Source organism: Arabidopsis lyrata (genome assembly GCF_000004255.2).
Source record: "Arabidopsis lyrata subsp. lyrata unplaced genomic scaffold ARALYscaffold_8, whole genome shotgun sequence".
NCBI classification, from domain to species: Eukaryota; Viridiplantae; Streptophyta; class Magnoliopsida; order Brassicales; family Brassicaceae; genus Arabidopsis; species Arabidopsis lyrata.
Window position 1 is genome coordinate 14,280,856 of NW_003302548.1, and position 23,882 is coordinate 14,304,737.

Here is a 23,882-nt window from a genome sequence, read left to right on the forward strand (position 1 = left end):
TTTTGCATACATTTTAAAACTTTTAGACCAAGTTGTGAAACGACGTCGTTTTACAATACAAGTCAGCCCCAATTTATTTCCAAACGTTGCACCTTTCCAACTAACCATTGCTTTGTTTCCAAATTTTATTATTTAAGCCCCAATTTATTTGCTTTGTTTTCCACGTTCCTGCTATCTCTCGAAAACACCAGTCAAATCTCGATTTATATCTGTCAAACACAAACTATCACCCCTTGTGCTTACATTCCGTGTTATCATCATGGACGGATATCATACCATTTCTGAATTGTGTCCAATGATCACTGGGTGGACAATTTGTGTCTTTGTCGTCCGAGTGTTTAAGAAGTTTGTTGCTCCTAACGTTTTCGAAATCGGACTCATCTTGGCAGATGAATCGGTAATATCCCCATCTCCCCTAATTTTTTACCATCATACAACCCATTTGCTTAAATCTTATTTGCTTTTTCATCATAATCTGCAGGGTTCCCGCTCACGCATAGAGGCAACCATTGACCGTCGTCTTGCTCCTTTTTACTTGGATCGACTCAAAGAAAATGAGTGGAAATTATCACATCATTCTCTGTACGTAAAAATGCAGACCCAGTGAAAGCAACAACGCACGAGTACGGGATCTGGTTTTTAGATCGGACCGTTGTTACTAACGCATTGCGAAGGGACGCATTCAATTTTTATGATTTCACTCAATTCGACTACATTATTCAGAAGACGGTTGATAAAAATGTGTTGGTCGGTGAGTAGTTTTACCTTAGACTTGTGTATTTTTAAATTTGTACTTAATGTTTTGGCAATGGTTAACATAATATCTTGGTTTATACCCCAGATGCGGTTGGTGCGCTTTTGGAGGTTGGCGGAATCACCGAAGACTTTTACGGTGTGAAGCTTCCTTTCAAGATCAAAGATAGATAGTACGTATCTCTATCCTTTGCAAATAAAACTACTTCCTACTTTGCTGATCATGTTTATCTTTCCCTCTACTTTAGCAACGAAGTTTTGGAATGTGAAGCCCACAATCAACAAGCTTTGGACTTCCAAAGTTACTTCCGCAATTATACTCGTCGCAATATTGTGGTAGCACTCGTTTGCTGGAGGGTAACCGGGAGAAATAACCCAAAGCTTGTCAGTCATGGCTCTGTATCAAAGTTGTTTGCTGATCCGGACATCCCGGAAGTCCAAGAGATAAAAACGGTGGTTTATTAGTCCGAAGGCGTGCATTTTGCTTTGATTTTTTTCGTATTCTAAAAACAACTACAGTTTCTATTTCTATAATCTCTTGTTGCTATAACAACAAACAAATATTGTTGTTTTCTAGTTTGTTTTTTCCCCAAACTTAAAAATATATGGCCTAATTTTTTTTTATTTTTGTACCATTAACATAAAATTCTTGACAAGTGTCCGTTCGTAATGACTAATTCCAGCATTGTACGTACATATTATAACATTTTCGGATTTTCCATTTCCTGGATGAGTACGATAATATTAGTGTTCTCTACTATGTACGTATACATATTACGTACAACTACAAAACGTTTAATTATTCATATATGTTTAATTCATAAAAGTAGATTGCATTCATTCATAAAAACAGTCCTTAGAAAGGAAAATACAAAGCATAGAAATAAACAGACACCTAAGGTTAACTTCATTCATTCATAGCAAGACTCCTGGAAAGGGAATTACAAAGCATAGAAATAAACAGACTATTACGGTAGAGATTTATAAGAAATAAAGTCAAGGTCACAGCGGAAGCATAGTCATAAGTGGGAAAATTGCATGCTTCTTCCTTCATAACCATCGCACCTCTAGTAGAAAATGCATAGTTCTCGAGCGTACCAATAGAAAAAACAATTGCGGCAGGAATGTCCGTATGTGCAGCGTCCGATACATGGCGGACTGATGACAAACCTCCACGATCTTTGCCACAGCGGAGGCCCTTGAAGATGAAGTTGACTGATGTGATACATCACCAACTCTCCCACGGTGGTTGCAGCCTGGAAATTTTGTATCATTTCCCAGAACATTGCATTTACCGGGATGAACTCAGTGTAGCTGCCCGTCGTTGTTAAGAACAAGGCATGTGCGAAGCACGCATATGGGTCGGCTGAAGAGACCGAACTGAGCATCGTTATACCATGAGTGACGGTGAGGAAGTTGGTACAAAGCCTTACTCCTTCAAGGTATTGCGTACACAAGGATCCCCTCTCCAACAAGATGTCGAAATACGGTCGGAAAGGAGAATCGGGCTGAATGAAATGCGGCCAAGTCATAAACTCGTCCATACAGATGGAGTTGAAGTCAACGGCATTCACCAGGTTCCTAAGGGTGTCGACTGGAGTCTGAGATACAGGAAGGTAGTTTACTAGTATACTGATAGGGTTTAGAAGCAGGACCGCAATATACATCTCGGTCGGAGGAGGAGTTGGGAGAGGCATTTGTTTTTGAGAATATTATATCGGTTTTGAGTTTGAAAGATTTGTGTGTAAAGAGACTTGAGGGCTTCATTATATATAGGGTTATAACCAAGTATGTGAAGGCAACAAGTTGAACTACTTCAATGTGATGTCACATCACCTCTGGTTAACGATACATCTTTCGAAATTAGGACGAAAGTATAGGTACGTATTTAGTGCTTTATTGAATGAGTCTATCTCCTTCTAACAGTGTACATTTATAGCTCTACCGTGTACGTCTATATTTGGAACTAGTTGTTAGAAGCATTTAGAAATATTAAATGTGTTCATTATATAAGTAAGATAAAATGTATTTAATAACTACCCCGAAAGGGGTCAAATCAATATAGGTAGATCATTAATTGATAAATTTGCTACAAATAATCTACCTTATAAGTGTGTACATTTAAAACTAAACCATGTACGTATTGAATATGACATTTTTTTCTTTTATCTGACAAAATCTTTAATGAAAGATACATTCCATATGTAGTATACAATGAAATTAATACCCTTTTCAATTATTTTAGATATTTGTGAAAGAGTGTAAACTCATTCAAATTTATAACAACAAGTACTATATTTATGAAACTTTAAGCACACTACAATATAGATAATAACATGTAACATCAAAGATAAACTTAGAGGAGTTGGCTAATTCTTCTAGCACACCACCATAAATAGCAAACGTTGCACACATTTTTAAAGGGACCAGACCTGATGTAACACATCATCGCGCAAGGCGGAATGTTAAATCCACGAAACTCAGGGTAAGAAAATGTTGCACCATAAGTGTTGTTGTATGTAAGGCCATATTTTTTAATCTCATCTAGCAACTCCTCACACATGTCTCGAGTTTCTTCTGACTGCAACGAGTAATGGTTTCTCTCAAACATTAGAAGATACTCAGCGCCCATGTACGCGTTACCGTCACATATGGAGAGGATCGCACACGCAAGTGTTGCATCAGCGTGATTAGGCACATTGCATTGTAATAGAACTATAGCTCCCTTTATGTCAGATTCATGTGTTAGAAGACGCAGTCCTTCATGATAGATAGCTATTGGATTTCCAGCATCTACACATCTTTTGAAGAAAGGTCTAAAGCGACCTTCGGTGTGGATGTCATTTGGATCATGACCAGCTGCATGGAAGTCATCGGGATCGCTGCACAAACTGTAAATATTTGCATCTTCGAGTACATCGGGCCGGTATACAATGTCTCTTCTACGAGGGCTTGATCTTAAGAGAGGTTGTAGGTACCACCAACATTTGTGAGCCATTATCTTTGCAATCTTGGCTAGGACATCGTCATGTATATTTGGATTTGACATATTTTGGATTGAGGTGTGGAACTCCCCATCAATCTTATCCACTTAAATAGGCGAGGTGAAAGTTTTAGTTGGGAAGATAATAGTTGTATTCAATGAGATTAGCAATAAGTGTAGTTCCAATACGTCAGCAATGTCAAATCAATTAACTATATGTAACCTTATCTATTTTGAATAATTTTTTTTCTCCAATACTATATACATTTGTGGTAGCCATATATGTTTAGTCTGTACGTACACATAAATTAATTTTCATACATATGTACGTACATCAGAATTTTTAGATATTATGTTTGGATCTTTAGATTAAAACATGAGATACGTTCAAAATACATAAAATAAGTTTAGAGTGCTATAAACATAAAATAGCCTACACCGCAAGGCAGAAGTTTAGAGTGCTTGAAACAAAACATAGCCCACACGCAAATGCAAAAGTTGTTAAAAAACACAAAACCCTTAGATAAAACAGAAGTTGTAAACGATATTAATAACACCAGATACACGGCCATTAGGTCAGAGACCTTACACCATGCTCGAAGATGTCAACAGCGTACCCCTTACGATAGTTGTCCATATCAGCCTCTTCAATGGTCTGCAACTCTTCCATTGAGCGTCCAAGCATCAGTAGCTCCATAAACTTCATCGAGAACGGACCGCAGTCTCCGGTACGAGGGTTCTGAGAAATGCAGTCCACCCGAAAGTATGTGAAAGGGTCGAGAGAGTACTTCTGACCTACATAGTCCTTGCAGACCGCTTTCAATAGATAAGGCATCATAGCCAGGATGGGCTGCATCCGAGTCTTCACAACAATTTCCCGGGTTTTACTTACGAGGGGGTCATAGATAGTGACATGCCGCATCTTGAGGTGGATGCTGAGACCAATCCAATGCTCTTGTGACCAGTTCAAAGGGACGTAAAGGACGTCGACGTCCTTTAGCCACTTGAGCTTAGGTTGACGGTTAATGCGTTCACCATTTGCAATTTCGTAGAGCAGTTCACCCCAATTGAAACTCTCCTTTTTTTTACACCGACTGAATTCATTTGCACGCCGTGAGAGGTCGTACGTGAGTAATGAATCCAAAACAATTGCCCGACTTTTCCTCATATGTTCTCCATTCTTGTGCCACATCATGAGGGCGATCATTTCCAAGTGCTGAAAATGTAAACACGACTATGATGTTGTGTACTTATAACGTGTACGTATATCAATACATGTGTACGTATATCAACAAATGTGGACGTATACCAACAATACGTACATTAGATTGAACCCATTCACCAGGTTCTGCAAGGGTGGCGAAAAACCGGTTCTCTAGTTTTCGTAATCCAAAAACTGTGTGGACCCTGAACGTCAGAGCAAACAAAACATAGTTAAATACATGATTTGCATTTAAAGTGAAAAGAAAGAGTATATGATATTTAATGAAGTTAGAGATTCTTACACATCTGGTCCATTGATGATATCAGTTAAAAGCTAGAATTTTGCATCGTTCACCTTCTCTAATGGGTTGTATGGTTCATTTCCGGCCTTGATTAAAAACGCAGAGTTTGATGATGATTCTTTCGTCTCAATTAATATCTCGACATCCTTGGAATCATCAGGAATTTGACCATCACTTCCTTCAACACATGCATCCTTCTTCGGTTCCTCCTGCACCAAAAAAAATGTCAAATTATTTTACGGTCATATTTAAAACCTTAAAGATATATGTATATAATTTATTAACAACAGCCTCTATAACTTACTTGATTTTCCGTGGTAGAGGTGGTTATATCCTCTGTATCCTCAAAAGTAACTCTTCGTTTAACAGATTTCTTCTCTTTTACGGGGACAACATCCTCAGGTTTTTGAGACTCACTTACTCCCACATCAAAATCATTTTTTGTTTCCTCTTGAAAAATAGATATAATTACTAAATCAAACAAATAGAAAGCTTATATTGAAATCATTGCATGATATGTAAATAACATATATAGACTTACAAGATTTTGAGGAGCAGATGCGGTTGTTCTAGCCTCATCAACGATAGTGTTGTTATCTCCTCCCAAAATAATATCTGCTTTCACCATTGGTTCAACCTTATCGAAATAACGTACACCACCATCAGTTATATGTACGCAATAACGCATATGTACGTACATCATGTGTATAGAAATTATAAGTTAATTTAATAAACACAGTTACCTCGATGACATTGGTACCAGCAGTTACATCAACAGAGGTTCCCAACTCTGTTAGTACCTGATGAAAACATAATTTTTACTTTGTTGCTATGTTACATTAATGAGGAACGAACTTATTGTACTAACATATAAGTAACTTACAGTGTATACGATTACAGAAGACGGTGAAGGCATAGAACTAAGGTTGCCATCAACGCCAATAGCCCCTCCAGCATTCCTCTGACCAGCAATTGTAGGTTCATCAGCCGGAGAAGCGTACAATTGGTGCATTACTCATTAGTTAAGGGATAGGTCATTATTATCTGCCACTCAAAGTTTAACATTGACTTGATCATACCTCCAATTTGTCAGCTCCACGTTTTGGGGAACTAGGAGCATTAAACAATTCTTGATCATCTCCAACGTTGCTTTCCTCCTGATGCAACATGTCCTGATCATCTCCAGTTTTGGTTTCATCCTCAGGCAAGACGTCCTCATCATCTCCAGTTTTGTGTTCCTCAGCAGGAAACACGTCCTTATCATCTTCAGAAATGTCTGTCATTTCAGTGTCAGACTTATCTTGTTGTTTGGAAGCTGAATCTAGCGGTCCTTTGTCATATTCACCACCATCACATATGACTTCGTCCTGAAATAAAGTAAATAAACATATTTATAGTTTATGTACGTACAGTACTACACTCTGTGACTATTTCTAGTACACGACATACCTCGTCAGAAGGTCCACTATAATAAAGTCCAGCACTTTCATTGTCAGACATATCTGCTTCTTTTCTAGCAGATTCTGGGGCAGTTTTCTCTACATCATGTAACATAAAAAACATTATCATCGCAAACATAATGTATGTACGTACATTATCTTCGCAAACATAATGTACGTACACGACATACCTTCTTAGAAGGTGGAGGTACATCATCAACATTGTTTTCTGAAGTATTCATTTTCTTCAGCCGAGGAGATCTCCTTGTTCCAATATGAACATTTCTGGATTTCTTTACCATTGGCTTGTCCACCTTTTTAATAGGGCTCTTTGATACCTTGGAAGGTTCAGGTTGTACTTGTGTTTTGCCCTTTGGATTTAGAGCAGCACAAATCTCCTCACGGATGAACTCTTTTAATTCCATATGTAGTTTGTTCCTTTGTGTTTCTTGCCTCCTCATACACCGCCTCAGTTCAACAACATACTTATCAAACCTCTCATCTTCTAAACTTTCCCCAGCATTGTCATTCTCTTCAGCTTCAACATCAATTTTCTGTTTTTATTAGCAACCGGAGCTCTTTGCCGTAGTTGCCTCTTCCTGACTGCACCAACTGAGTTTATTTATGTTTTTATATTAGAGGAGTATTTTCATAAATGAGAAAATCGTTTGTACTTATGCTTACCTTTCTCTTCTGGCCGCAGCTGCTTTGGACATTCATCATGACCTCCAACCCATGTGTTTTCGGACCACTTGTGCCCATCTATCAGCTTGCTCAAAATGTAATCAACTCTATGATCCTCAACTTCCTTTTTCCATACTAAGGATTCAGGACAATCAGTATCCTCTGGATCCACAATATAGGTGACATCCACCTATAAGATTTTGTTTTTAACGTCATAGTGAATGTACGTATTAAATTATCATCCGATGTACGTATATTAGAAAACGTACACACCTGATCTGCAGCTTCGCACTCCAAGATACTGGAAGTCCGGATTGGATGCATTTTGGCCAGATTCTTGATTGACCTCTGAGTGAATAAGTTTACATCTGCAGAAGAAGGAACTAGCTTACGAAGAGATGGGATAGTTTGGAAGGCAAAAAGCTGCAGCGCTAGTGGGAAGCCATAGACCATATAAGACTGCTGCTTGCAACCAATTATCACATCTTCTATCTTTTTAGCGGATTTGAATCTGGATATCATGTCCAGTGTACGGTTGAAAGCAAGCCTTCCCCATGGGTATTTGCAGAAGAAATCAAGGTCTTTCGTCATCTCAACTGTCTTTGAAACAGGTCGCACTCGCTGCTTCTGACAGATTAGAACACCATCAACAATGATTATCAGCGCTAATGCTAGTCTCTTCCATCCTGGCATTTTTTTCTCTGTCTTCAAGCTCACGACCAAATCATCAATAGTTGGAGACTTATCACCAAATAGAGTCTTCCACACAGTAGTACATCCCTTTTTCACCGTTACCACTTTCTCCACAGCTTTTTTTTTCGGATACTTCCCACACTCCAAACCGGTTATCCGATAAAATTCTCTTAATCCAAACCGCAGTGGATGACCACCAAAAACCATCCACATCTCATAACGTTTTTTGGTCACTAACTGACGGCAAATCAAGCCAAGAACTAGCTTGCCAGAAAATGATACCATGTTAGGAGGGATATTAAAGAGCTCCCCAAAAGGAGAAGATAGGAGAAAAGCCATTTCTTCAGTTCCTTTAAGGGCTGTTGCAATATCAGCAAGGTACTCCGGTTTGGAATACGCATTGATCTTCGTTTCAGTAGGGTACTTATCCAGAGCAAAAAGCCTCGGCGGTAACTCTTCACATCCTTCACCAATATTACCTTCTTCAATCGGATCCATGCTTCCTGCAAGTTATGTGTAATAGGAAATATGTCAGTTTCTAATATCCATAACTAATTTAACATACGAACACTATAACGAATAAACCCTAGTAGGCCACGCATTTTTTTCAAAATCACTTAAAGTAGAAAAATTAATAACTCCAATTTTGCGTACGTACATAGATTAGAACATAAATCTTCTCAATTTTCTATTTTGGCGCAAAAATCGATTTAGTTTGAAAACCCAGAAAATAAATCCTCGATTCGAAATCAGTATCCCCATATTTGGGATTCCTGAATCCCCATTCCCAATTAAATTTGATTTCGGTGTTTACAGATACTTACCCTGACTTGTGCTCTCGGGCTCCGGCGGGGGACTCGGAATCTCGATTCCCTTCTCCGGTGAACTATTCGCTTCACCCTTTTTTGAACTTTTCGCTACCTTCGCGCGGCGCCGAGTCTTCTTCTTCAATAGATTCTTTTTCTTCGTCGTCATCTGTACTCCGTTATCTTACTCGTCGGAAATTTCTTTGCTTTTGGTCGTCTCGGCAAAACGGAAAGATAATGAAAGATTTAAAGAGGAATGGAAACGGAATTCGCCGGAATTTTTCCCCCTTTTGGTCGTTTCCAAGTAGAAGAATCAAAATGAGATAGTAGATTGAAGAATGGAAACGGTTTGTACTCAGATTTTTTCCTCCTCTTTCTCTTCGCTTTCTTCGCCGTTCTTCTTCTTTTCTTTTTTCTTTTAATTTAAATTCAAAAATATTAACAAACCAAATAAACAAAATCAGAGAAACCGAATCAGCACAGTAACGTCTCTAGTTGAGGAGCATTTTCGTCAGAAATCTGGCTAAATGTCAAACCGTGAAACCCTTTCTCCACTTTGTCAATTGGTGAGACAAATGTCAAAAACTGTCCCTTTTTTGAAAATTTCTTTTCTTTGTAAGTATAAAGAAATGATATAATGTTTACTAAAGGGGGCCCATAAATCTATTCTGCAAAATGATCTCGTAGCTTTATGCTTTGTAAACAATGTTTTTCTGTGTTTTATTCTTGTAAAAAAATATATATATATAATAATGGCCCAAAAATTTTTTTTTTGTCCCAGGGCCTATCATTTGCTTGAGCTGGCGCTGAGAATTACCCACAAGCTCTTGTTCAAGAAATCCACCTTTTTCAAGAACCAATAACTACCAAATGACCTCCCCATTCATTGACATTTGCAAAACCTTGATAACCACTCCAGTAGGCAGTGAGTCCACAACAGAAAGAAGGCACATTGATGATTGATGGATTGTTGATGTTGCCTTGCAAATTCAGATGCTATCACAACAGCGGCCCACATGCGACATTAAATTCTAACATTACATCACTACAGATCTTTGTTCCGTGCATTAACAAAAGACTAGCAAAGAGGATCACTCCAAAGAAGAAAACGAATTGTAGTAAGTTTTTAACAAAACCTGTAACTACATGGAAATAATTGACCAGTCTTGTTCAAAAGGACATGAGAACACTTGATGGAAAAAAAACATAAGTATTAATGTAAACTATACAATAAGACTAATGAATCTTGTCGTCTTGTAAGTATTGGAACATTACTGGATCTGCATCGAACTTGGAACATAAGAGCACATATGTGGCTGACAGATAGATTCTCCGAGATCCACTCTCTGTAGTGTCCACCCTCTCCAACCATGCAAGCTTTGTAGTTGGCCCTCGTTGTATAGTCTACATCACAAATCACTGCCACTTTCTTCTTCTCGTCGACGAAGAAACTTCCATTTAAATAATGAAATCTTACCATGTCAAGTTTTAAGAAGTGGCTCCACAATACTTCATTGGGCTCAATCTTATTTGTAATCCATATCTCTATCTCTAATGCATCACGCCTCCTATATAACACTGCAAGCTTCTCTTCTCTAACAACAGATAGAATTACAGAATCTTCAATACGACAGTGACATGGCAGAGAAAGGCCCAAAAATCTCTCTCTTGTAAAATCAAAACAGAGTAAACAACCTTTCGACGTTACTTCTTCCACTTTCCTCATTCCCTGAGCAATAAAGTAGCTATTTTTCTGAAAGGACACACCCTGACCACGTATATACCACTCCATAGTGATATCAAGAACCCTCCATGAATTACACTTAAAATCATAGATTTCACAAACATAATTATCAATCCAATAAGAAAGCCTCAAGATTTTGTGGTTGTTGTTGATGTCGTATCCCACACAATATATAACAGGGCCTGATATGTCGTCGTTTCTAGGTTGGATCCACCTGGTTTGACCCGAATACGGGTTCCATACCACGAGCTTATATTCATGAGTGACGCATAACAATAAGCCGTTGCAGTGAAATACTTCACATATTTTGACGTGTTTAAGTTTACCTATTTTCTTTATAAATGGATCTACCAAGTCTTTATGGTTATGGAGATTGATGCTCATTAAATAAGCCTCAAAATGATACATCATGACTACCATAATCTCCTTAGCTGCTTTACCACAATGCTTTGGAAAAAGTGTTCCATAGTTTACAAGCTGATCTCACTGCTCCTAGAGAAGTCATTGGAACCCTAGACAATATCTCCTCTACCAAATCCTGTGAAAGATCAGATATCGACGTCATTGTTTTCAAATAGAAATTAGGGTTTTTAACTTCGACGCTCTTGGGCACTACTCTTTTTGTAGACAAACTAGATTATGATCCACATCAAAGTGAATAACCTAAAATCTAAATCAGCAATAAAATAGTCTCGTGAATTGATTTGTAGAAAATATTGAAAATCATGATGAATAATTTTAATATATATTAGAAAAATTTAGTTTAAAATTTTAATAATTTATAATAATTATTTACCCATCATTATTGAATATCTTTCTATAGTAAGTTTCATTTCTTTTTTTTTTTGTTTATTACATTTTCCAATTTTTTTAACTTTACATTTTTTCAAAAACCATATTCTTTAAAAAAAAAAAAAAACTTTCTATTTTTTTCTAAACATTTAACACTTTATTTTAAATAAGATGGTAAAGTTTTCCGATTGGTGATTATACTCTAAATATGTTCTATTAATTAATGATAATTGATATTTTAGTATAAAAAAAAGATTTTGATTTAAAAAAAGATTAGAAAATTTATATAGATTCTTAATATGTGTACCAAAAACCTCAAACACCTTTAGAGTAAAATATATATATTGAATATATGCTAAAAGTAAATAATCTATATTGAAGTGTCAAAATGATAAGTTAATTAGCATCAGTAGATTTTTTATATTTTTAATAGAAATTTAGCTATGTATTTGATGTGCAAATTAATCATTGATCAATATCTAAATTAAGCAATAAGAACAACAACAAATATATTAAACCAAAAAAAAAAACAAATCTGACGTGGTGAGTGAAAAAAATAAATCTGACGTGGCGAGTGAGAGGGCTTGTGAGGAGCACACTCTTCCACATCTTTCTCCAGCTCTTGTATTCTACACTCTTCCTTCTTATCACTTTCCTCTCCTTCTCCGACTCTGATCCCACCACACTTTTTCTCAAAATGGCGATGCAGCTTCCTCCGACGACTCTTTACGCCGGAAGATCCTCCGTGGTCTTACCTCCAACCCTCCACAGATCATCTTTCTTGCCTTATTACTCGATGAGGCTACTTGGCAACAAGAAGTCTCTTTCCAAATCTTCATCCTCTGCTCCTAGATTCTCCATGCGTGTCTCCTCTAAGCAAGCCTATATTTGCCGTGATTGCGGGTCTGTTTCCATCTTGATCTCTCTTTCTCTCTTCTTGATTATCTCTAACATACAAAGTTTGTTTATCTATCTCCTTCTCTTTGATTTTGCAGGTATATTTACAATGATAGAACTCCATTTGATAAGTTACCTGACAACTATTTCTGTCCAGGTATAGTGATTCATGTTTAAAGAATCGACAAGTAAGTTTGCTTTGACTAGTTGGGATTGTGTTTGGTTTCAAATGGGATCAAGGTTTTGTTTGCAGTGTGTGCTGCTCCTAAACGGCGTTTTAGACCCTACATGCCTGATGTGAGCAAGAATGTCAACGACAAAGATGTGAGGAAGGCCAGAAAAGCTGAGCTCCAAAGAGACGAAGCTGTCGGGTATATAAAGGATCCTCCTTTCTCATCAATTTCACATATTTGTTACTCTGTTTCTTATAGTTATCTTATGGCAATCACGCAGGAAGGCTTTGCCTATAGCAATTGCGGTTGGAGTTTTGGCTCTCGCGGCTCTTTACTTGTATGTCAACAACACCACATGAATGCTGCATCAAGAGAAGCTACATTCTGCTTTTGAAATCATATTTTTGTTTTGTATAAACATTCATCTTCGACTTGTTAACCACTGTAATGAAGTAAAGTATTGAGCTTTCTATGTACCAAAACTATATTGAAAGTGGCTGAGATGAGATGAATAAAGAGGCTAAGTGTGATACAGAGGAGATTAGACAATAGAAAAGGAGTGAAAATTGGCTAATCTTGCAAGATGAGGGACCCTTGGATTGGTTTATCAATTGAAGATTGATAAAGGATGTTCAAAGCAGACAAGTTTTCGTTGATGCTGGATGATGTCGCTGGCTTGAACTCGTACGGTCCTTCCTTTGGTCCCCAAACCTGCCATGTCCCAAAACCAAAACATTTGAGATGAGCTTTTTTGAGAATTTGTTGGTCGTGACATCTTGAAACAATCCAATAAGTGTGAGGAAGATGGGATGTACCTGGTTTCGATTCTCATCAAAGCCGCGATCCCAGAGGTGTATCTCATTGTTTTTAAGAACTGCAAGATCTGAAGTACAATAGCTAGCCCCGTTCTACAATCCAAGAAAGAAACGTCAAGAGTTTTTGTGTGGAAGAAGAAGAGTGTAAAAACCGATATACAGTGATTTTTCTTATAAGAACATTACCCATGAATTTGGAAATCCACCAGGTGAAGTTGAGCCTTCGTACAAGCATCGTTTCCCACGGTCACAACAATTGAGGTGTATAGTTGTCAAATGCTCCCCAATATCCTATTAGTTTAGTCCATTATAAGCTTAATTTCCAGTAACCAGATATCTCAATCGATACAAAACCTTAAGACTTACACCAATAACTTCTTCAGGAAGTGGGCGTTGGTCCTTAGGTCGGTCACAAAAGTTTTTGTATTCCTCAGCATCTCTGATCGCATATGAACTTACCTGGAATAACACTGCGTCAAACTCTGTTGCATTAGAATACATAAGAAGATCTCAACAACTCATACTCACCTCGACATCACATTTTAGCTCTTTCGGACACGGTTTAACCATATATAATCTCTGCAACCAAAATAAGCAAACGATACATAAGACTTCAGCAACACAATAATACACTTCCCTAACTGAATCAATCAAGAGATAAACCGTGAAGGGAATGATTGCATACTTGTCGAAACGGTTTCTGTGGAGTCCTCCAAAATGCCTGAAGAAATGAGTGAAAAATGGCTTAAACATGAAGAGAAAAACACATTTACATCATTCACCGTAACACAACGAAGAAGTAAAAGATCTGTCACCTGTTCGAGATACAAAACCTCTGAACCATCCACCATTTCAGCAGCAGGACAACTCAGCATTCTACACAACAATTCCAAACTCAGATGCCAAGAAACAAACTAGAGACAGAGATATAACAGTTTCAATCCTGAACCAACTTCCAAATAGAACATCAAGGTCTAAATTCCACTAAAGAGCATCATAAGTTTGAGAAGAAGAACATCATTAACCTTATGTTGAAGTAATTCTCAGGATCTCTTGACGCTTGCTCCCTTGTAAACTTCAAAACCATGTAAACAAAAACCTCAAAATCAGAAATTTATAGTCAAAAATCCTTAAGTGTAAGCATTGAGATTGTGGGTTTAAAAACCTTCTCTCCGGTGAGAGAACGAGAGACGACACGAGCGTGATCTCTACGAGTGGTGGATTTAGTGAGACGCTTGATGAGAAGAGCACCGCCAATTAAAACCAGAGTCTTGACCACTAGACCACGAGCACGGCTCCAACCGTTTGAACTCGATTCCGGATCCGAACCCGACTCAGTACCCATTAAAAGGTTTCGAAGTTAGTTCAAAGATTCCATCTTTAGTATCTGTTTGTTTCTCAGGAGCAGAAAATTTTGCCGATTAGAGAAAGAGGAAGAGCAGGAGGAGGAAGGTTGTGACGATCGACGTTTTCGTTTCTCCGAACCAGTGGTGAGATTGTTTGCCACGTGTAAGAGCATCATTATAGGTAGTTTCTTAGAAATAGATCTTAGTAATATTTAAATAATTTATTTGTAAAAGTGATTGTTAAGAGATAGTATTTTTGAGTTAAGATTTTTATGTGATTAATGGTAGGCTCTTAACATGTGGTTCTTAGAAAAAAAATATTAATATAAAAATAAAATTTATAATTATAGAAAATTTAATAATTGTTGCAAATTAAAAATATTAAAACATACATGAGATACAATTTATAACATACATGACATAAATTTTTAACATATATGATGTATTGGAGCAAAGTAATTGGTGTTTGGTATATTTGGTGTAATTGGTGTTTGGAGAGTTCATAATCACATCAACAACTTCTCAAATGCAAAACAAAGATTCATAATCACATTTTGCCTTGCCTATTAGCTCACAATCTTGCCTTGCCTATAAACGTAAGATACTATCTATTTTAGTACAATAATCCATAATTGAAAATGTCCCACAGAATTTAATAAAAATGAGAGCATTTTTTCATAATTTCATAAACAAGAGTAATCTTTATACACTGAGAGTTTAAAAATGGTGTAATGGTATTCTATTAACAAAACAAAGAATCAAAAATTTCAAAATGGTGTAATGGCGACTGTGATCCAACAAAGGAAAGCTAAAGCTACAGAGAGTTGGTATTTCCAACACTCTGCTTCAAAACTGCAGCTTCCTAAATCGCCAAAATACAAAATGATTAGCATTTTGATGATGCTCCTGCTAATGACAATGTCAATGTTACCTAAACCCGAAAATACAAAATGATTAGCATTTTGATGATCTTTGTTTGATTTACTAGAGAGGAGAGACAGACAGAGAGAGGGTCTACTCTTACCCAATCTCCAACTACAAATAGGCTGACTAAAACCGGACTAAGAAGCGTTTTCTTTCTCACTAAGGCGAATGTGTCTAGTATAGCAAGACCGAAACTCCATATGACTTGCAAACCCATTGCTGCTATTAGATAGCTGCAACCAAATCTTCCAATTGTAAGATCATATAGGCGATAACAAACACGCGAAAAGACCTCTACATATGCTTGAGAATGAATGCTAAATTGTCACAGAATCAAAGATTTCACATATCAGATGTTTTCAAGATCTTTGCACTTCAAATAACAAAAGAACCACAATCATGAAGCAATACACAACTATCCTAGATCGATCCACAATCATGAAGCAATACACAAATAAAGCCACACTTGTCTAAAACTCACTCAAAATTGCTTCAAAATCCTAAACACTAAAATCCAGAGGTAACAAAAAGAGTTCAGATTCTGACACAACTTTCTCGGGATTGGATCTATACGATTCATCTAAAACTCCACACTAATCCAAGAACTCAATATCTTAAACTCTAATCAACAGAACAAAAAAAAGGTGACTTTACCAGAAAGCAGTGAAGCTGAAGAATCCACCAGAAGTAACCATATAAGAAATCGAACCAGCAGCAAAAACCAGCAGCAGAAAAAGAGAGAAATGAATTTAGGGATTTACCAAGTCGGAGTGTGGAGGGAGATCCGGTGACTTTCTCCCCGATTTCGCAACCCAACCTCGCTGGGTTGGTGAACCGAAGACGCCGTGAACAACCGGAGTCGGTGGAGATGATGGCCAAACGGAAGAACGACGGCCAGCGGTCTGAGATTCCTCCGATTCAAGTTGAAATTCGCAAATCGACTTTGGTTTCTTCTCTGTCGCAAATCGCGATTTCAGTGAGAGGGAGAGAAAGGAAAAAATAGCACCCAATGATCACGTGCCACGTGGACGTCTCTTAAGCCAACTTTTGTTCCTTAGCTAAGGAACGTCTGTTAGTGTTAAAGGTGAAAATTGATTAAATGTAATCACTTTTATTCTAAGATTTTGCTAAAATTTTGCTAAGATCCTCCCTATAATGATGCTCTAACCTTCTTATTTCTTCACTTGGTTTTTAGGGGGTTCTAACCAAACCAAACTGAACCGAACCGAACCGAAATACTTAACGAGATTGATAATAATTAGATTTGGAATTTAACATATACATAAGTGATTGTAACTTGTAAGAGCATATAAAACTGCAACTACAAAAGGTTCTATTGAACATAACGAGATTAATAATTATTTTTAAAAGCCAAAGAAAACGGTCAATTATATCACTATGAACATATTTATAAACCAAAAACTGATCACAATCACAAAGACAACAGAAAAAAAAAGGAAAAGAAGAGAAGAATCTAAAGATGTTCATAGATAAATGGTTCTTCATATCAACTCTTGTATCTTAAGGAATCAAACTAAAAACTAACTTCAGTATCAACTCTTGTAGAACACCATTCCAATCTTCTCTTTAGAAATTGATCTCACGTCTCTCAGCAAAGAACTTTCCGGTGATAGCTTGATCAGGAAGCAATGCAAGCCAAACCCCAGTGTCAGCTCCATCTTCTGCTGAGATGTTCCCTGCATAACCCGTCATTGCGGTTTTCACCCAACCGGGACAAAAGCAGTTTGCATATATTTTCTCTCCCTCTGGTCTCTCAGATAGTTCTTTTGCTAGTACTCTTGTGTATGCATTCACCGCCATTTTCGAGACAGAGTAGTCTGTGAAAGAATGTGGCCAACCTCCAGATTCCCATGTTCCTTCTTCCACTTGTTTCAAAAACTCTGAGACTGTTTTGTCAACGATTTCTTCTGTTAGAGAATCCACATCCATAAGCTTCGCTCTCACGGCTTCATTCTCAAGTTTCTGTTGAAGAGAATTAGGTCAAAATTCTTTCATAATTTTAAAGGAATAAGAATCGAGTTAGAGAGATATATAGATGTATATATGTACACTGTGTCGGCCTTTTAATCTACCGAGCCTTGAAGTGACATTGACAATACGAGCTCCTTGACAAGCATGTCTCATCAATGGAATCATGGCTTTGATTATGTTCTTGGTACCATAGTAGTTGGTAGATATAACCATATGCGAGAACTCAACGGAGTTATCTGATCCAACATTGTAGTTTACTCCTGCATTATTTATCTACAACATAAAAATATTTCACATCATAACTCATCAAGATAAAAGCCTATATGTCATCAAATTCAAATGTGATATAAATTAATGAATAAACTTACTAAAACATCAATCAATCCATATTTTTCTTTAATCCATATGCAAAACTCTTGAATTGAGGAAGAGTCCAAGATATCGAGGCGGTGGAAATCAACATTGAATCCACCTTCTTGAAGGATCTTGGCGGCTTCCACGCCTACATTCTCGTCTCTTGATGTTAGAATAACTGTTAATCCATGTCCAGCCAATTGTCTCACCATCTCAAATCCTATCCCTCTATTTGCACCTGTTACCACCGCCACGGTTTCAGAGGTCCACCACCTAAACAATCCCCCATAAGAATCAAAACCAATATTTTTTTAGGAACAAAGACCAAAAAAAAGAAAGATCGAATGAATCTCATATATAAGAATTTCATGTAACATCAAGAGAGATCAAATAATCAAAATGCAATGGAAACAAGAATTTCATAATTGCATCTATTGGACGATAAGCTTGTACAAGTAAACTAGTTTATATGTCTTGATTAGACCTAAACGTAATTCTTCCTTATAATGAGAGGGATACAAACTTTTTTTATAAGCAAAATTTCATAAAAATCAACACATAAAATGTTTCACGCTCAAGGACCCTGTATATATATGTGACAATGCTACATGCACTAGCGGATCCAAACCACCAAATTTCTTCATACAAGAGGTTACGTTAAGGAAAATAAAATTTAGAATGGGAATTGATACCTCTGGTGATCAGAGTAGGGAATTGTACGTAGGAGGGAGATCTCTTGGAGTCTCTTATCTCGTTTCTCTTTCGATTTTTCTTTGCTTCCTACCATATTTCTCCTTATTTTCTCTCTTTCACGATCCTAAGTTTGTTTTATTTTTCGACAAGAGGAGGCACGAACGAACACAGAGCTTCGTCGTCGTTCTCATCTCCCTCTTACGTAATTTTCTCATCCTTTTTGTGGGTCAAAAGGTGCAATCCCCCATTTTCTGCGTAAATTTTTTGTGGCCTCTCATTTCAAATTCATATAATTCCTATTTTTAGTTATACAATCTGTTATGGGAACATAATTAGCTGGAGCCTAGTGTGGCCTTTCTATACGAACCAAAGTTGTCTTGTTTTAATTTCTATTTATAGGACCGTTTGGTTTTGTCGAGGTTTAAAATCCGTAATGGAAAATTCAATCTTATTTAAGAGTATCTCGACTCTCACTATATATGACCCACATGCATGTCACGTTGCATCTCTCACTTTATGATAAAATTTATTTGCATCGCTCAGGCTCACACACTCTCATCTAGCACTTATTCTGGTTTTGATATGTATTTGTATTTTAAAGTTTAACAAAAACTTTTTTTATAATTTTGGATTTTTATATCTCTGTTCTATCATTATGCAAGAGAATGTTACCTCTGTTGGATTATTAAATAAACTAGATGATTTACCCGCACTATGTGCGGGGAGAAATAGTTATATGATAATATATAAACAATTTTTTGGAAACCGATTATATATTATTACTTGATATATAAGTGTGAATATTTGAATATGATTTAGTAACTCATATATTTTGGAGATTTTATTAGTTAGGAATTAGGATATTCCATATTTGGAATAAGATTTTAAATTAAAATATTGACCAAATTTTTTTTTTGAAATATCATTCCTATAATTCTGAAATATATTCGAATATTTTTTGTATTTTAATTAAGATTTTATTTTGGAAACAATTCAATATAAAAACTGAAAAGAGTATGAATAATTATATTTTAAACGTAATAAAATTTTATTATCCTTTATTATTCTTGATAATTCTATGTAGTTAGTTACGATAAGGTATTGGGTTGTAAATAAATTGTTACGATTGTTACGATAAATCCCTCATTTTATGAATCAATTTATATTGTTACGATAAGGTATTGGGTTGTAAATAAATTGTAACTAAAATGAGTAAATGACTAATTAAATTGAATAAACCGTGTAAAAGTTTTAATAAATTGATAGGGTAAAAATTTGAAAAGAATGAGTAAGCGGATACATTTTTAACATAGATTAATATTAAATATTGTTCATAGTGAATGTGTAATAAATGAAATGTTACTAACTAATTTATGTAAAACTATTTTCCAAATATATTTAAGAAACATATGGGCTCACATATACATTTAGATGTTTTGTAATTTATAACAAAAAATAGAATGTCATATATGTTAAAATTCTAAATGTTTTTTATAAAACATATAAAAAAATATAAGTACAAAACATATAATAAACATTTATATTATATATTGTTCATCATGATTTATGCTATGTACTTTTTACTTGTTTCGTCAATATTTATAGTTTTTATTAATTAATTTCCTTTATTAATTGCTAATCTCTTAAATATAGAGGAAAAATATGCATAAGTACCACTAATAGCAGTATATGTAATTAGTCTAGTAAATATTGAACAATTATTAAGTTTGCTCAGAGTTTCTCTGGTTGCGACATGTCAACATGGCAGTCTTGTAAATCACACGTGAAGGTAAGGTTTTTTATTTAAAATGCTTCTCAATTAATATATATGGGATAGAAATCTCCTTATGCAAGTCAATTGTTGTGGAATAATTTGATAAGTGGGTTAGGCAGTATTATGCTTAAACGAGTATTTGAATCACATGATTTGGTCGGAATTAAAACCAAATGGATAAACGTTGGTTGTTCTATTTAACTAAATGGTTGGCTCGATGTATTAGTGATTTTCTCTAGTATAGAGGTAATAAAATTATCTTTTGATTGCGGTTTAAAAACCATTTAAAAATTGGAGTTGAAATACTTGCCATCATTTTATAATTTTTACAAAATTTTCATTTCAATATTTTAAAAAACCATAATTTGTAAAAAAACTAAGATCAGAACAATGGACAAAAAAAAATTAAATGAAATCTCGTACTACAATTTATAACTCGCGCATAAAATGGAATGAACTATCAAATTATCTAATAGATTTTGTTGTTCTATTTCTCAAGATATTTGTCGACTTTCGGTTCGATATCAATTTCTACATAGTAAAGCCAAAAAAAAAAAAAAAAATGTAGTCATAATCCTATGCGATCAAGAGAAGGCCACGTCAAGTATAGGCCCATTAATGAGTCCATAAGTACCCACTTTCATTACAGAACAGAACTTTGCTTTCTTCATTCGCAGCGACAAGAAAGAAAACAAAACAAAAATGGCTACCCGAAGAGCTCTGATTAACGTTCACCGGATCATTCGCTCCACCGCCGTGGTTGGCCGACGCTCCGTCATTCCTGCCGCCGCTAACCGGATTATATTCCGGTACTATTAACTTTTCCTCCACCGTAATAATAACGATCTTTTTCTGTTCTTTAACACGCCTGAAATTGTGGGATTGATCTTGTTTTAGGAATGGAGTTGATTCGGGGACAAGATTCTTCTGTGGGAACACTGCTTCTGCCCAGAATTTTGATATTGATCTCTCGAACGAAGAGAATAAGAGAAGAACGATCAACAGGTATGGTTTAATTTTGGATTTTTTTACGTTTTTTTGGAAAAATCAAATGTTTGTGAATTGATAGTTTTGGGGTTTTGGTGATAGATTGTTGTATAGGAGCAAGCAAAGAGGTTTTTTGGAACTTGATCTTGTTTTGGGGAATTGGGTTGAGGAGAATGTTGATTCCATGGACGAAAATGGTGTTAAATCCCTAATTCATGTCCTCAATTTGGTATGTTTCATTAAATTACTTGTATGGAGGAATTGTTTAGCTAGATTGAGGCTGTTTCTGTGATCTAAGCTTGAAATGATCCATATAAGTGTATGGAGGAATTGTTTAGCTAGATTGAGGCTGTTTCTGTGATCTAAGCTTGAAATGATCCATATAAGAGTTAGGGTATGTTATTCTCAATTGATATCAGTTTAGAGAACATGCACAGTATTGGCTCTTCTGCGGTAACTAGATGTGAAACCTTGATTCTGTTCATAGTGACCTCAAAGAGGGAATCATGAATTTGTAAGATGATTGGATTCAGTCTTTATTGCTATTTGTTAATTCATTTTTGTGCTCTATGCAGGAAAACCCTGATCTCTGGAAATGGCTAACTGAACAGGAACAGCCTCCGGAGGAAGTGAGCTCTAATCCGGTAACCACAATCTCTTTAGTTGAGCCTACGTTTAAACAGTCTTGTTTTGTTTACTTCAATGATTAAAACAAATCCTTGTTGTGATGTTAAAGGTGTTCTCGGCGTTACACGAGAAAGTTATGAAGAATCTGAACAAGCATGCAGCACCAGAGACACGTGCAGCGGCTGGACAGCCCTGGGTCAAAGGCTGGGACGATTTCAAGAGAGGCCGTGATGCTCCTATTTCAGGGAACCAGTAAACATAAACTCCTCTTTACAGAAGTAACAAACTGAAAATACGTTATGATATGAAGTATCTGAAAAGAGATATCAAATCGTAGCAACCATTACTTTTACTCTTGTATTAATAAAGAACCAGGCCGTGAAGAAGGTCCATTGACGTTGAGATAATTACAAAGTTGTGTCTTGTACTCTTGTTTGTTGAAGTTTCTTGATAGTAATATCAGTATCATGTGATTGTGGTTTGATTCTATATATATATATATATATATATATATATATATATATGCCAAGTTTTCGATTCGATACCGTGGAACCAATAATTTCACTCCGGCCTTTGTAAGATATGGATGCCTTAAAAATCTATCAAGTTCCAGGACAAGTTTGGTAAAGGTAAGCCTCTTGAATTTTGTGTATGTATTACTCTTCCTGCAGCAATGGTGAATGTGGGAAAGTCGACTTTTTCATACCTGCAAAGATGAAGTGTGTTGAATTCATACTTTTGACTTCTACGTGTGCTAAATCATACATGCACTTTTAAGAAATTTGAATTTCAAACCCCGAAGTTAACTTTTTGTGCCAAATCTTACAAAAACGTGCAAAATATTTAACACTGTTAACCCCACCGTGAAATCGTAGTGACGTGGATTACACGTATACAACGTCAACATAAACGACGTCGTTTTACTTAAAATCAAAATTTCAAAAAAATAGACATTTTAGGTCTCGAACCCATGACCTCTAATATGCAAAGACAACTCATAACCAAGTGCATGTATGATTTAGCACACGTAGAAGTCAAATGTATGAATTCAACACACTTCATTTGTGCAGGTATGAAAAAGCCGACTTTCCGGTGAATGTGAGGAGAGTTGTGGACTGTCAAAAATAGAGATTTTATCATGGTTATTTAGGTTTAAACAGTTGTCAAGATTAAGATCTCAACGGTACCAACGTCCTAAATTTTACTATCACCTTTTTTTTTGTCCTTTTTTTCTTCGGTACTATTTATGCAAAAAGGGGTGAATTTTCTTGATAGTTCCATTAAATCAGATTAGGCCACGACATTTGAATGTTAGTCCAAAATGTTCAGGGCATTTGAACTAATTTGTAACATCTCAACCTTGATATGTGGATTAACAATTGTTCATAAAGTAATATTTTGGACCAAACTATGGTTAAATAAAGGATTAACAATCTATTTCTCACGAGACTATCACATCACACTAGAGAAATCCCAAACTAAGGCTCAATGCTAGATATCTGCAAACAAAAGTTTGAAAGCTTGGCTCTATCTGGTGCAATGTGATAGTTCTTGTGGGGAAATAGATCGTTATCTCTAAAGAAAAAAGAATTTTTTTGAACTGGACTTCGATGGTCAGGTTATCAAGATGGGAAAGTCAAGTGGATCGGAATGATGGGCTAACGATTCATATTTGCTTGGGCTAAACAAAAATAATAAAGACGGGTATTGTTGGACTCGAAATAAGAAATAGTATTGACCAATGCAAGAGGAAAAAATAAGTTGAAAAGATAATTCAGTTGAACAGGGAGAAAGAGGAAGGCACAAAAAGGGAAGCCACATTAAAAAAAAATCTGACAATTAAGGAAAAATCGGTCAAATGAGATAAAAAAATCCCGCTAGGATATGAAAATAAAATCCAA

At 36.1% G+C, this 23,882-nt stretch overlaps 5 protein-coding genes and 1 pseudogene across 5 annotated transcripts; 2 read left to right on the top strand and 4 right to left on the bottom strand.

Moving 5' to 3' along the window:
• Positions 1 to 10,024: 10,024 nt before the first annotated feature.
• LOC9301909 (putative F-box protein At5g51000) lies at positions 10,025 to 11,117 on the bottom strand. Its single transcript, XM_021016227.1, has one exon. It carries the CDS (start codon positions 11,025 to 11,027, stop codon positions 10,077 to 10,079), a length of 951 nt encoding a protein of 316 aa, XP_020871886.1. The 5' UTR covers positions 11,028 to 11,117; the 3' UTR covers positions 10,025 to 10,076.
• An 889-nt stretch (positions 11,118 to 12,006) lies between these two features.
• Positions 12,007 to 13,003, top strand: LOC9301910. The gene is made up of 4 exons (XM_002864045.2): positions 12,007 to 12,302; positions 12,395 to 12,453; positions 12,550 to 12,667; positions 12,750 to 13,003. The coding sequence occupies exons 1-4, from the start codon at positions 12,097 to 12,099 to the stop codon at positions 12,826 to 12,828; spliced, it is 462 nt and encodes a 153-aa protein (XP_002864091.1). The 5' UTR covers positions 12,007 to 12,096; the 3' UTR covers positions 12,829 to 13,003.
• On the bottom strand, positions 12,858 to 14,768 carry LOC9300168 (chromophore lyase CRL, chloroplastic). The gene is made up of 9 exons (XM_002865790.2): positions 14,450 to 14,768; positions 14,310 to 14,359; positions 14,100 to 14,160; positions 13,970 to 14,005; positions 13,813 to 13,863; positions 13,651 to 13,743; positions 13,471 to 13,575; positions 13,285 to 13,377; positions 12,858 to 13,180 (listed from the first exon to the last, which is right to left on the bottom strand). Exons 1-9 carry the CDS (start codon positions 14,627 to 14,629, stop codon positions 13,040 to 13,042), a joined length of 810 nt encoding a protein of 269 aa, XP_002865836.1. The 5' UTR covers positions 14,630 to 14,768; the 3' UTR covers positions 12,858 to 13,039.
• Positions 14,769 to 15,281: 513 nt separating this feature from the next.
• LOC9301911 lies at positions 15,282 to 16,291 on the bottom strand (annotated as a pseudogene).
• A 651-nt stretch (positions 16,292 to 16,942) lies between these two features.
• Positions 16,943 to 18,954, bottom strand: LOC9301912 ((+)-neomenthol dehydrogenase). Its single transcript, XM_002865792.2, has 4 exons — positions 18,593 to 18,954; positions 17,915 to 18,173; positions 17,625 to 17,819; positions 16,943 to 17,537 (listed from the first exon to the last, which is right to left on the bottom strand). Exons 1-4 carry the CDS (start codon positions 18,685 to 18,687, stop codon positions 17,142 to 17,144), a joined length of 945 nt encoding a protein of 314 aa, XP_002865838.1. The 5' UTR covers positions 18,688 to 18,954; the 3' UTR covers positions 16,943 to 17,141.
• Positions 18,955 to 21,014: 2,060 nt separating this feature from the next.
• LOC9301913 (succinate dehydrogenase assembly factor 2, mitochondrial) lies at positions 21,015 to 22,470 on the top strand. Its single transcript, XM_002864046.2, has 5 exons — positions 21,015 to 21,176; positions 21,265 to 21,372; positions 21,457 to 21,583; positions 21,930 to 21,998; positions 22,091 to 22,470. Exons 1-5 carry the CDS (start codon positions 21,070 to 21,072, stop codon positions 22,235 to 22,237), a joined length of 558 nt encoding a protein of 185 aa, XP_002864092.1. The 5' UTR covers positions 21,015 to 21,069; the 3' UTR covers positions 22,238 to 22,470.
• The last annotated feature ends 1,412 nt before the right edge of the window (positions 22,471 to 23,882 follow it).

Coding starts and splice junctions, on each gene's coding strand:
- LOC9301910 (XM_002864045.2), top strand. CDS start 12,097: ATGGCGATGCAGCTTCCTCCGACGACTCTTTACGCCGGAAGATCCTCC. Junction 12,454..12,549: donor TGACAACTATTTCTGTCCAG/GTATAGTGATTC, acceptor TTTTGTTTGCAG/TGTGTGCTGCTCCTAAACGG. Junction 12,668..12,749: donor CAAAGAGACGAAGCTGTCGG/GTATATAAAGGA, acceptor GCAATCACGCAG/GAAGGCTTTGCCTATAGCAA.
- LOC9301912 (XM_002865792.2), bottom strand. CDS start 18,687: ATGGTAGGAAGCAAAGAAAAATCGAAAGAGAAACGAGATAAGAGACTC. Junction 17,820..17,914: donor ATGGATTGATTGATGTTTTA/GTAAGTTTATTC, acceptor TTTATGTTGTAG/ATAAATAATGCAGGAGTAAA. Junction 17,538..17,624: donor GATTAAAAGGCCGACACAGT/GTACATATATAC, acceptor TCTCTTCAACAG/AAACTTGAGAATGAAGCCGT.
- LOC9301913 (XM_002864046.2), top strand. CDS start 21,070: ATGGCTACCCGAAGAGCTCTGATTAACGTTCACCGGATCATTCGCTCC. Junction 21,177..21,264: donor GCTAACCGGATTATATTCCG/GTACTATTAACT, acceptor ATCTTGTTTTAG/GAATGGAGTTGATTCGGGGA. Junction 21,999..22,090: donor AGGAAGTGAGCTCTAATCCG/GTAACCACAATC, acceptor GTGATGTTAAAG/GTGTTCTCGGCGTTACACGA.
- LOC9301909 (XM_021016227.1), bottom strand. CDS start 11,027: ATGGTAGTCATGATGTATCATTTTGAGGCTTATTTAATGAGCATCAAT.
- LOC9300168 (XM_002865790.2), bottom strand. CDS start 14,629: ATGGGTACTGAGTCGGGTTCGGATCCGGAATCGAGTTCAAACGGTTGG. Junction 14,360..14,449: donor GTTCTCTCACCGGAGAGAAG/GTTTTTAAACCC, acceptor ATGGTTTTGAAG/TTTACAAGGGAGCAAGCGTC. Junction 13,864..13,969: donor CACAGAAACCGTTTCGACAA/GTATGCAATCAT, acceptor TTTTGGTTGCAG/AGATTATATATGGTTAAACC.